The sequence below is a fragment of the Heptranchias perlo genome, chromosome 14 (assembly GCF_035084215.1).
Source record: "Heptranchias perlo isolate sHepPer1 chromosome 14, sHepPer1.hap1, whole genome shotgun sequence".
Taxonomy (NCBI): Eukaryota; Metazoa; Chordata; class Chondrichthyes; order Hexanchiformes; family Hexanchidae; genus Heptranchias; species Heptranchias perlo.
In genome coordinates, this window is record NC_090338.1 from 61,657,569 (window position 1) to 61,671,150 (window position 13,582).

The 13,582-nt window shown below is 44.7% G+C and overlaps 1 protein-coding gene across 1 annotated transcript in view; it reads left to right on the top strand.

Annotated features, from left to right (window-relative positions):
• Positions 1–12,969, top strand: part of mchr2b (melanin concentrating hormone receptor 2b) — a 13,393-nt gene extending 424 nt beyond the window's left edge. Inside the window, exon 2 of the mRNA XM_067995916.1 lies at positions 12,327–12,969. Within this exon, the coding sequence (XP_067852017.1) occupies positions 12,327–12,969 (643 nt within the window). The remainder of the gene's footprint in view (positions 1–12,326) is intronic.
• Positions 12,970–13,582: the final 613 nt, after the last annotated feature.

A 13,582-nucleotide genomic window follows, 5' to 3' on the forward strand; every position in this document is an offset into this window, starting at 1 on the left:
GGAGAGACCCGAGTTACAGATCAGATCGAGAAAGAGCCCTTGTTCCTCGCCCAAAAATTCAAAGTGCTCCCCAAAATCTTCAAGGTGGCCAATTTATGAATTAGTGTTTGGTAAAGTTTTATGGGAGAGATGATTAGTTTGTTATGAGGACTATCATGTACCGAGGTTATGATGACACTTACTGGAAAAAATATATGATAATTTAGGAATAATACCTTATCTCCTAACAACAGATTTACTTGAATGGTTCCAGGGATGAGGGACTTCAGTTACTTGGATAGACTGGAGAAACTGGGATTGTTCTCCTTAGAGCAGAGAAGGTTGAGAGGTGATTTGATAGAAGTGTTCAAAATCATGAAGGGTTTAGATAAAGTAAATAAAGAGAAACTGTTCCCATTGGTAGAAGGGTCGAGAGCCAGAGGACACAGATTTAAGGTGATTGGCAAAAGAACCAAAGGAGACCGGAGAAAAAACTTTTTAACTCAGCGAGTAGCTATGACCTTGGAATACGTTGCCTGGAAGGGAGGTGGAAGCAGATTCAATCGTGGCTTTCAAAAAAGGAATTGGATAAATACTTGAATGGAAAAAAACTGCAGGGGTACGGGGAAAGAGCGGGGGAATGGGACTAGCTGGATTGCTCTTACAAAGATCCGGCATGGGCTCGATGGGCCGAATGGCCTCCTTCTGTGCTGTAACCATTCTATGATTCTATGATTCTACCTCTAGAGCATCTAACATATATATATATATACACACATAGTTTTTTTATCGATAGGCTTAGAGTATTTAATTGAAATCCACCTCGAGTGCAGATCTTTCCTCAGGGGCTTGTTTAGGATGAAGTTGGCTGAGAATCAGCAACTTGGCCACTTGTTGCAAAAACAGAAATCAGGAGAAAAGAGTCTCTGCCTACTCAGACTCTGTGAATCTGTATAATACGGAAAGGCTCCACAGGGAAGATAACAAAATATGTGAATGCTTTCAGCAGTTTAACAGAACCGTATTATAGAGAACAACATTAGAACTGTGGCACTGAATATCAAACTGGGGTCCCCAAACTCTATAGTTTGTTCACAAGGGATTCTCAGCCTCCCCACCACCCCCCTCCTCCTCCCCCCCACACAAGATCAAAAGATTTGCCTGTCTATCATCAGATTTCTTTACTTGTTGACTTACCAGTAAGTAATTTCTGTTGCCGTATACTTAGGAGACATTTCTCTTGCAGTGAATTTTTTTGCACTGTTTTACTTCGGCGGTTGACTCTTCCAGAATTTAAGACAGGGGTCCTTGGGAATGTGCCAATATTTACAGGGTATGTCCCAAAGAGAGGAAAAGAAATTGTAAACCACTGAACCCAGATACCATTCAAAATGTTCACCATTTTACCAGCAGTGCCAACAGCTCTCTATAACTTTCTGTGCCCCATCCAACCCCAAAATAACACTTTCTCTTTCTATATCGAGGGCTGAAAAATAAAATACTTTTTCTTACTCTCTAATATAAAGAAAGGTGTGCCATTCTGCAATAACTTGTCATGCCTGTTATCACTCCAGCTTAAGTCAAGTGGTACAATTATATTTCAGATCAAGTCATGTGATTCGATCATTAAGGTCTCTCATCTATCATTATCTGCCAGGACACAGGCGACTAGCTGGGGGGAGGGAGAGGAATTTGCTAAAAATGCAATAATAATCTGTCCACAAACTCCATCTCTTCATGTTATATACAGTACCTGAGGCTCAAGTGTGTTCAGGAAGGTAATGCATTGCAGATTTGAGATAACATTGATAAATTACGTGAGTTTTGTTCTTACAGTTAATTTTTTAATATCATTTTCTCAGCACTTACACCACATTTCAATTAAATTCTTCTTTGCCAGTCATTTCGTAACCACTAAAATGTCTTCAGCAAGATCCACAGAAATATCCGGCAGTGTCAGTCTCACCTTGCGAGGCAGGTGAAGGAACTGACTGAGTAAGGTGAATGAGAAAGGATTCTTCATGGCAGGGTGGAGACAACAAGAAATGCCAAATAGGTAAGAGAGAAAGTAAAGAATAGAAAGATCTGTCCAAAAGGAACTGATCAGACAGAACTAGGAAGATCAATTTGAGAGAGAGAGAGAGAGTGAAAGGGCAGCAGAGAGAGAGAGTGTGAAGCAAGCAAATGAATAACATAGGTCAGACTTTGTTCAAATAACCATTGTTGCTACACTCCTACTTTGTGATGATGAATTCTTTCTCATTCATGTAATCTGCTCCAATCCCTTCAGCTGCCTGACATTGTGAGACCAGCAGTGTGGATGGCACACAGCTCAATGTATGCAGCTCTCCGGTAACTGCAAAGTACGGTGCAACCTCTGCAGACAATATGCTTGGCTCATCTTATCATAAGGCACAATTGCAATCAGCCTAGGACATCTTGAGTTGTCAAATAATGATCACGATTGTCATTCCAACGTGTTAATTCATTGTCAGTAGAAGACTAACAATTAAAAACGTAACTGTTCTGTTGTGTTCAATAACTGAGTCAGGTGGGTTTATTGTTAACCAGAATCACTCATTAACGAATAGCCAACACAGGCTATCTCTGACAGTGTTTCAAACATTAGATCCAAACTGATGAATGTGGTCTCAGGCAGCACTCCAGACAGCATATAAATATTAACGTTAATTTTAAGATGTTTTTGAGACCTACCACTGACTCTCGTCCTGTGTGCTGTGAATTGAATTCTCCAGGGTGAAAAGCTGCTTCAAATCCAGAACCAAATAATGACTAGAATACCAGAACCGGCACTGACCAGTTCAGAATATAACATATCCCTCTCCATTTCAATCCCTTCTCTTTCCTTCAGTTTTCTTCTCTCTGGTCCCTACTGCCGGTTTCTCTTCAATCTATCTTTCCTCTTCTCTTTTTCTCCTTTCTCTTTCTTTCTGTCTTCCAAATCCCTATCCTGATTCCCTATTCCCTCTTTCTGTCCAGTCACAGTTTCTCATTCTCTAATTTTAGTCAGTCCATCCTGTTTCTCTCTCTCTCACACACATACAATACAGGAGAGAAGTCATCATGGAAGTTACGATGAACCTTTATAAAACACTGGTTCGGCCACAACTGGAGTATTGTGTCCAGTTCTGGGCACCGCACTTTAGGAAAGATGTGAAGGCATTAGAGAGAGTGTAGAAGAGATTTACTAGAATGATTCCAGGGATGAGGGTCTTCAGTTACATGGATTGACTGGAGAAGCTGGGGTTGTTCTCCTTGGAACAGAGAAAGTTGCGAGGAGATTTGATAGAGGTATTCAAAATCATGAAGGGTCTAGACAGAGTAGATCGAGAGAAACTGTTCCTATTGGCGTAAGGGTCAAGAACCAAAGGACATCAATTTAAGGTGATTGGCAAAAGAACCAAAGGTGATATGAGGAAAAATGTTTTTACACAGCGAGTGGTTAGGATCTGGAATGCACTGTCCGAGAAGTGGTGGAATCAGATTCAATCATGGCCTTCAAAAGGGAACTGGATAAGTACTTGAAAGGAAAAAAATTGCAGGGCTACAGGGATAGGGCGGGGGAGTGGACTTGCTGGATTGGTCTTTCGTAGAGCCAGAGGGGACTCAATGGGCTGAATGGCCTCCTTCCGTGCTGTAACCGTTCTATGATTCTTTGATTCTAAGTGGCAAAGCCCGGCAAGAATTTTCAGGGATGGGATCTGTGCACTTCCCTGTCAGCGTATTGCTGTCCCGCTTTGCTGCATTTCTGTTAGCAGAGATGGGACCCAGGAATTTCGGGGCCCTGGAAAGCACTCTCCCAAGTATTCCCTTCTCTTTAAGAAACAGTGCTTGAAGGAAAGACAAAGTGGTGAGGAGAGAAGAAGGCTTGAAATGCACAGAGCTCCCAATGGCTCAGTTTTTTAAATGCACTGCCTCATGAGGCACTGAGCTCAGAGACTATGAAGGTTGCAGTATTGAACTCAAGCTTGCACTCGTTAGTGTTATGATGTGGAGATGCCGGTGATGGACTGGGGTTGACAATTGTAAACAATTTTACAACACCAAGTTATAGTCCAGCAATTTTATTTTAAATTCACAAGCTTTCGGAGGCTTCCTCCTTCCTCAGGTGAACGAAATGAAATCCTCGAAATGAAATCGCATTTATAATTCACAGAACAATGCTTGGTGATTACAGACAGTTTTTTCAACTGCCCGTTGCCAAGGCAATCAGTGTGCAGACAGACAGGTGTTACCTGCAAGCTCTCAGAATATACAAAGCACCAAAAAAAAACAACAAACAAAAAAACAGAGATAGAGAGGTAGAAACATAGAAAAGACAGCAACTGACCCGTTATATTAAAAACTGGTTGTTCGCTGTTGGGGTAACGTGTAGCGTGACATGAACCCAAGATCCCGGTTGAGGCCGTCCTCATGGGTGCGGAACTTGGCTATCAATTTCTGCTCGGCGATTTTGCGTTGTCGTGTGTCTCGAAGGCCTCCTTGGAGTACGCTTACCCGAAGGTCGGTGGATGAATGTCCATGACTGCTGAAGTGTTCCCCGACTGGGAGGGAACCCTCCTGTTTGGCGATTGTTGCGCGGTGTCCGTTCATCCGTTGTCGCAGCGTCTGCATGGTCTCGCCAATGTACCATGCTCTGGGGCATCCTTTCCTGCAACGTGTGAGGTAGACAACGTTGGCCGAGTCACAGGAGTATGAACCATGCACCTGGTGGGTGGTGTCCTCTCGTGTGATGGTGGTATCTGTGTCGATGATCTGGCATGTCTTGCAGAGGTTACCGTGGCAGGGTTGTGTGGTGTCGTGGACGCTGTTCTCTTGAAAGCTAGGTAATTTGCTGCGAACGATGGTCTGTTTGAGGTTGGGTGGCTGTTTAAAGGCGAGTAGTGGAGGTGTGGGGATGGCCATAGCGAGGTGTTCGTCGTCATTGATGACATGTTGAAGGCTGCGGAGAACATGGCGTAGTTTCTCCGCTCCGGGGAAGTACTGGACGACAAAGGGTACTCTGTTGGTTGCGTCCCGTGTTAGTCTCCTGAGGAGGTCTATGCGATTTTTTGCTGTGGCCCGTCGGAACTGTCGATCGATGAGTCGAGCGTCATATCCCGTTCTTACTAGGGCGTCTTTCAGCGTATGTAGGTGTCCATCGCGTTCCTCCTCGTCTGAGCAGACCCTGTGTATTCGCAGGGCCTGTCCATAGGGGATGGCCTCTTTGACGTGGTTAGGGTGGAAGCTGGAAAAGTGGAGCATCGTGAGGTTGTCTGTGGGCTTGCGGTAGAGTGAGGTGCTGAGGTGCCCGTCTTTGATGGAGATTCGTGTGTCCGAGAAAGAAACTGATTCTGAGGAGTAGTCCATGGTGAGCTTGATGGTGGGATGGAACTTGTTGATATTATCGTGTAGTCTCATTAGTGATTCCTTGCCGTGGGTCCATAGAAAGAAAATGTCGTCGATGTATCTGGTGTATCGTGTTGGTTGGAGGTCTTGTGCAGTGAAGAAGTCCTGCTCGAACTTGTGCATGAAAATGCCAGGAGACTAACACGGGACGCAACCAACAGAGTACCCTTTGTCGTCCAGTACTTCCCCGGAGCGGAGAAACTACGCCATGTTCTCCGCAGCCTTCAACATGTCATCAATGACGACGAACACCTCGCTATGGCCATCCCCACACCTCCACTACTCGCCTTTAAACAGCCACCCAACCTCAAACAGACCATCGCTCGCAGCAAATTACCCAGCTTTCAAGAGAACAGCGTCCACGACACCACACAACCCTGCCACGGTAACCTCTGCAAGACATGCCAGATCATCGACACAGATACCACCATCACACGAGAGGACACCACCCACCAGGTGCATGGTTCATACTCCTGTGACTCGGCCAACGTTGTCTACCTCATACGTTGCAGGAAAGGATGCCCCAGAGCATGGTACATTGGCGAGACCATGCAGACGCTGCGACAACGGATGAACGGACACCGCGCAACAATCGCCAAACAGGAGGGTTCCCTCCCAGTCGGGGAACACTTCAGCAGTCATGGACATTCATCCACCGACCTTCGGGTAAGCGTACTCCAAGGCGGCCTTCGAGACACACGACAACGCAAAATCGCCGAGCAGAAATTGATAGCCAAGTTCCGCACCCATGAGGACGGCCTCAACCGGGATCTTGGGTTCATGTCACGCTACACGTTACCCCAACAGCGAACAACCAGTTTTTAATATAACGGGTCAGTTGCTGTCTTTTCTATGTTTCTACCTCTCTATCTCTGTTTTTTTGTTTGTTGTTTTTTTTTGGTGCTTTGTATATTCTGAGAGCTTGCAGGTAACACCTGTCTGTCTGCACACTGATTGCCTTGGCAACAGGCAGTTGAAAAAACTGTCTGTAATCACCAAGCATTGTTCTGTGAATTATAAATGCGATTTCATTTCGAGGATTTCATTTCGTTCACCTGAGGAAGGAGGAAGCCTCCGAAAGCTTGTGAATTTAAAATAAAATTGCTGGACTATAACTTGGTGTTGTAAAATTGTTTACAATCGTTAGTGTTAGTGATAGGGCACAATGATTGGCTTAAGTACCTGTGGACTATAGAGAGGGAAAAGAAAATCAGCAAAGCTTTCTCCCCTGAATCACTATCTATTGATGTCTACAGGAAAGTGTGCTTTGTGGATAAGAGGTGAGGACAGGGCCAAGCCTATGATGTGATGAGTATCCAGTTGATAAATGAGATGTGAAAACTGGGGAAGGGCAGAAGATGAAAGTGAGCAACCCCTTGATTATAGCAGAAATTGGCTCTACTAGGAGACAACAAAGAGAGGGGAAAAAAGCAAAGGAGCCAGAGATAAATGGAGAAGAAACAGAAACTAACAGAGTAGTTTGGCCAGTTGGAGTAGTTTGGCCAGTATTGTGTACAGTTTGTATTGTGCTGCATTATGCACAGTTTTTGGCACCTCATTATAGGAAGGAAGTAAAAGCAATGAAAAATGTGCGGCATCGATCTCCTGCGATTTTACCAGTGATAGGAGGTTAAAATTATGAAGAGATACTTGAGAATCGAAGGCCTCTTTAACTGGGGGTGATCTGACACAAATCGTCAGGATTGTGAAGGATTATAATAAGGCACATAATGATAGACTATTTCCGCTGATGCCACTTGCTGTCTCCTGATGTGCGCCACCTTCTCCTGCAAGAAAGCGGGACGTGTGTCTGGGTGATGTGCCTGTCATGGTTGAATAGCTGCCAGTGTGTGTGGCCTGTGAGTTGTGGATGGGCGGCTTGCAACTGTGGTAATATGTAAGGGTGAGAGGAAGCATCTGATTGGATGAGTTTAGTATTGATGGAAAGAGTTTGTTGGTATGTGGGTGATGGGGGGTATAATGCATGGAGCAGTGGATGCGGCTAGTGGTTTAGTTGGTAGGAGATGCCACTTGACAGTTGACCTCACTCACCTTGACCACTCATGTCAAAGCATTGAACTTCTTCCTGCACTGCATCCATGTTCACGATGCTGTGCGCCTGGCATTGACTTCGCCCCCCCCGCTGCTTTCCACTGCCTTTTGTGTATATGTCTCGAGGGCCTCTTGTCTCCCCCCCCCCCCACCGCGGATATAGGATATCCCTCCTCCTGTCCACCTCTTGCACCAAGGCCTCTAGTGCATCAGCAGAGTATCTTGGTGCCCGCACTCTTGCAGGCCTGGTACAAACTCAGATTGGCAGATTGCTGAGGTTTGGCATGCAGATTGGAGGATGTGGGATTTAGTAGTGCGCAACCTTTATTCAATGTTTTAACATAACTCATCAGTTTGTAAACATAGGGATGGGAGCTACATCTGTGTTTTGCACGTGCGATGTCTGATCTCCGTTCAGACTCCGTGCAGATAGCAGACTGTTATTTTCAGCAAATAACAGGTACCACCTACCTTTAAGAGATTTTAAGAGACAGTCTGCCTTTAAGAGATTGGGGCTCCCCTTGCTGGTGGGAAGTGCTAATTGCATTGAATCCTTGTGTCAGCGCTGATTCGGAATGCTGCTTGAAGGTAAGTCCTCAGGCCTCACGAAAGTCTCGTCCTGCCTGCTCAGGGGCCATCGGGCGCGGGGTAATAGCGGATCGCGCTACCCCGCCCAATAATAGGCCCTATCCAATTTTTTTTCCCCCCTCAGTGTACATCTTTGTTAGGTGCAGTAAATGCAACCTCATCACATATCGACTGCCTCCAGAGATAAATTCAATTGAAGTAGATCAGAGCTTGGATGAAGACACGACAACAGGATTCTAAGATGTGACAATAGTATTAAGTGCACCGATGTGAACTGTGGAAATAACTGAGTGCTCAGGCAGAGTCTCACGGCAAGTAAAGTGATCCCTGTATCCACAAATTGGACAATTCTAGTGTTAAATCGGGTTAATAGGATTACTGTTACTTAAACATGGCATGGATTGGACAAGCAGAGGTGCTATTTTAAGTTTTGTGGTACTGAGATATACAGACCAGAAAGGTCACAGGTCTCATAGGCACTGACTAGCAGGAGACATTAGTGGTGTAAGACTGAGGCCAGGGATATAGATGACAGACTTGTACATACAGTAGCTGATTCATTGCCTTCCGGACCAATTTCCCTAATCCTTTTCCCCTGACCAGTATTTATCCCTCAACCAACATCACTAAAACAGACTATCAGGTCATTATCACATTGTTATTTGTGGGACCTTGCAGTGTGCAAATTGGCTGCCTGTTTCCTACATTACAACAGTGACTACACTTCAAAAAGTACTTAATTGGCTATAAAGTGCTTTGGGACATCCTGAGGTCGTGAAAGGTGCTATAGAAATGCAAGTTCTTGTTTTCTTTTTCCCTTGGGCAGGTGTACTGTTATACACCCAATTTATTCATATTATATTAGTTATACCCCTTATTATTAATAGGCATAATTTACACCCAAATTGCTAATGATGTATACAACTCACACCCATATTATTTATTTACACCATCATTGAACACAGTTATTTACACAGGTTTAATAACAGGGGCAGGTTCACAGGTTCTGCCTGAATCTTTGATTTTCTCTTGTGGCTCCAAAACACTTATTGCATCTTCAAAAAATATTCTGGCACTTTTCATCTTATCTCAAGTGTGCTGTGGTGCAAGGATTAAACTCAACATTAGCAAAAGGATCTCCAGCTAATTTTCATCAACCTGCCCAGCACCATGCTATGTATTGACTGTATTCACCGTTGGCAGCTCTAATCTGTTGTGCCCATCAGTCGCAGTCTCTACACCCTTAAGCTGCTTTGTTACCATGTCTGCACATTCGTCACCTTCAAGCCTCTCTTAACTGTTTCCACAATCTCACTGGTTTTTATTTTAAAGTATATAAAATATAAACGACTTCTTCAGTCTGTAGTTTTTGCATTGCAACTTTGCATTATCTGTGCATTAAAAAACACATTAAAACTTGTTTGGAGAAATCAACCCCTTCCCCTCCATGAAGCACATGGGGACTTTGGACCCAACATCCAAATGGTTTTGTTGGGGGGGGGGGGAATATCCAAAAGATAACTGATTCCATTCTGAATCTTACTGAAATTAGACGTTTCTGCCATTCAGCTGCTTCACAAATATGTGTGTCTGGTCACGATGCTCCGGGTATCATGAGTGTGAGGCAGGCTTGTTGGACCAGTTGGTCATTTCCTGCCTGTCATTTTTGTATGTTCGCCACTGTAGCCCCTACAGGATAAATGACTTGGTGTTTAAGTTGTATGCCTCACCCTGCTATTGACTGAGGCCCAATGTACAAATGCGCAGACTGTGTCACTACAAAAAGTAACATATGTAACTACACTCAAATGATCTCTGATTATAAAAGCAACACAAGCTGAGATACGTTACTCAGGAGAGCAAGTTGAAAGGAACCATTATAATTACCTTTAATTCTGGCTCCCGGGGAGAGGTTATAGTCATTTTTAGTTGCTCAACTTGATGGGAATCTTTAAAAGAAGTGATTAGAAAATGTTGTAATTGTCCGTAATTTCCGGTAATAATTCTGACCCGAATGAGGCCCTGTTAATCACTGTGGCTGCCAAAAGCATGGGAAATTTGAGTGCACATACAGACAAGCTGCCAGTTAGCAAGTTCCCACATCATACCCACCTCAGGTAAGGCAAAGACAATCATTTCAAATTGGATCTCACACCAAGTGAGAGTCCCAGTCTGTGCTGACTTGGCTGATCTCTGCCTCAGTAGCACCGGGCAAAGGAGAGGCAAAGAATTGGTCAGGTTTCCCACTCCTGGTCACTATGTGGAGACACTTATTTGTGTGTGGATGTCAAGTGAGGATAGGATTGGGTTTTTAAATATTTGTTCTTGGGATGTGGGTGTCACTAGCAAGGCTAGCGTTTATTGCCCACCTCTAGTTGCCCTTGAGAAGGTAGTGGTGAGCCTTTTTCTTGAACTGCTGAAGCACGTTTGGTGAAGGAGCTCCCACAATGTTGTTAGGTAGGGAGTTCCAGGATTTTGACCCAGCAATGATGAAAGAACGTCGATATATGTCCAAGTCAGGATGGTATGTGACGTGGAGGGGAACTTGGAGATGATGGTGTTCCCATGCACCTCCTGCCCTTGTCCTTCTAGATGGTGGAGATCACAGATTTGGGCAGTCCTGCCAAAGAAGCCTTGGTGAGTTGCTGCAGTGTATCCTGTAGGTAGTATTCGCTGCAGGCACGGGAGGGAGTGGATGTTTAAGGCGGTGGATGGGCTGCTGATGAAATGGACTGCTTTGTCCTGGATGATGTCGAGCTTCTTGAGTGTTGTTGGAGCTGCACCCATCCAGGCAAGTGGAGAATATTCCATCACATTCCTAACTTGTGCCTTGTAGATGTTGGAGAGGCTTTGGGGAGTCAGGAGGTGAGTCACTCGCTGCAAAATACCCAGCCTCTGACCTGCTTTTGTAGCCACGGCATTTATGTGGCTGGTCCAGTTCAGCTTCTGGTCAATGGCGACCGCCAGAATGTTGATGGTGAGGGATTGGGTGATGGTAATACCATTGAATGTCATGGGGGGAAGGTGGTTATGCTCTCCCTCGGAGATGATCATTACCTGACAATTGTGTGGTGCGAATGTTATTTGCCACTTATCAGCCCAAGCCTGGATGTTGTCCAGGTCTTGCTGCAAGTGAGCATGGACTGTTTCATTACCTGAGGAATTGTGAATGAAGCTGAATGCTGTGCAATCATCAGTGAACATCCCTATTTCTGACCTTATGATGGAGGGAAGGTCATTGATGAAGCAGCTGAAGATGGTTGGGCCTAAGAAGCTGTCCTGAGGAACTCCTGCAGCAATGTCCTGGGGCTGAGATGATTGGCCTCCAATAACCACTACCATCTTCCTTTGTGCCAGGTATGACTCCAGCGACTGGAGAGTTTTTCTCCTGGTTCCCATTGACTTCAGTTTTATTAGGGCTCCTTGGTGTCACACTCGGTCGAATGCTGCCTTGATGTCAAGGGCTGTCATTCTCACCTCACCTCAGCTCGGCTGTGATGGCCCCCCGCAGTCAAATGCTGACACTCACTGCTTGGTTCACACAAGAAGAATGGCCCCTTGGGTGATGTACTAGAAGGCTGTTGGCGTGTATAGAACCAAACCCCAGCATAAGTCACTGCACTCAGGAGAGTGAGGGCAAGGGAGAAAATGAAGGACAATAGAAAAAGTAAGTATGTTCTGTAGCCTCTGGCATGGCAGAGGTTCAAGCCTCTTGCTAACAGTATCCAAATCAAACACTCAAATGCTTTAGTGCACGAATGATGTAAAGTGCTCCATGTTGCAACTTACTGAATGCAGCTCTGTCTGCATGAAGGGCAGGCAGTTATTTTAAGAGTACCCATAGCCAACTAGGTACATTAGCAACAGATTTTTCATGTGAAAGAAAGATGAACAGGGTGCAGGGAACAACCAATTGCCAGATCTTCATAAGCCATGTGGAAAGTAGATAAGATTACACGGAGTTGTCATTGATTCATCTTCCTTTGTTCCCCAGGCAGCTGGATGTTATTTATATTTTGTTTTTTTTTAAACAGTCTTCCAGATCCCACTTAAATCCTACAGATGGATATGAGGGCGGACAGACTGAAACAAAAAGCTCAGATTCACCAAAACAGTGTTACTGCAGTAATCCCAGCATATCAATAGCATATGTTAAGAGTGTTAATGCAGCAATTCCAGCAGGCCAACACAGAGTTACTGTGATAATCCCAGCAGGCTAGGCAGTGTTACTGTAATAACCCCAGCAGATTAGCACTGTACAAAGAACTCTAACTAGTGAATGTTTTGTTCTTCAACAGGTACATTGCAATAGTCCACCCCACCACAGAGAAAAGGACCATCCGTCGGTCAGTGATAGTGAACGCTCTCGTGTGGCTCGGCAGTTTGTTGCTGACAGTTCCAGTCATGTTATATTCCAGGACCATCCAGATGGGAGACTCTGAAGTATGTATTCTGGACCTGCCTTCTGGAGTGAAGGACATGTACTGGTACACACTCTATCAGTCTATATTGGGATTTATCATTCCCCTGATTATTATAAGCACTTTCTACTCAATGACTCTCTATCATGTCTTTAATTCGCTCAGAAGAGTGGGCAAAAAGCAATCAGTGCAGGCAAAGAGGGCCACGAAAACTGTTCTCATGATAATAGCTGTCTTTTTGGTGTGTTGGTCGCCCTTTCACGTGATGCAGGTGCTCAACTTAACCTCTGTGTCCCCTACCTTGCTCTTTCTTTACATCTACCATATCAGCATCTGTCTGAGCTATGCCCACAGCTGCATCAACCCTCTTCTGCTCCTGTTCTTCACAAAGAATTTCCAGGAGCGCTTGTATGGAGCTGTGACAAAAAGTAGCTCCATCTCTCACGTCAAGTTGACCACCACTAGAAGGGGCGGAACCTGCAAAAGTGTGGAAATGGAGTGTAAAAGCTCAGTCCTCTGAGAAAGCAGCACACATTTAACACCGTGGAGTCATCTTAAGATCAGCATTGTTCACACTGAGATAAAACTGAAAATGCTGGAAACACTCACCAGGTCAGGCAGCCTCTGTGGAGAGAGAAGCAGAGTTCACGTTTCAGGCCAATGACCTTTCAGCTTTTCCTCTTTGCACAGATGCTGCCTGACCTGCCGAGCGTCTTCAGCATTTTCTGTTTTTAATCCAGATTTCTAGTATTTGCGGTATTGTGCCTTTGTTTTATTGTTCGCACTGTGTTGTGTTTAGCACAGATTTATTTTAACAACCCATTTTTAATGAGTAACTTTATTCCAGTGTGAGTTTGGTGTTTATTGACGTGAAGGATGTTAATCCCTCACAAGGGAACTCTTTCCATTTCAAGCACTCTGAGGTCAGGTACAGCATTGTTAGATACAGAAGAAAGCACTGTCTACTCTGCCCCAACAATACACCTGAGTCTCAGAGAAGCACACCTGCCAATAGACATTTTTCTTTTCCCCCACATCAGTTATCAAACTGAGGCTACCAATTTACACATTTAATGACACTTTCTGCACCCACCAGGAACTGGATCGAGATGGCCAAAAACCCATTTCACATA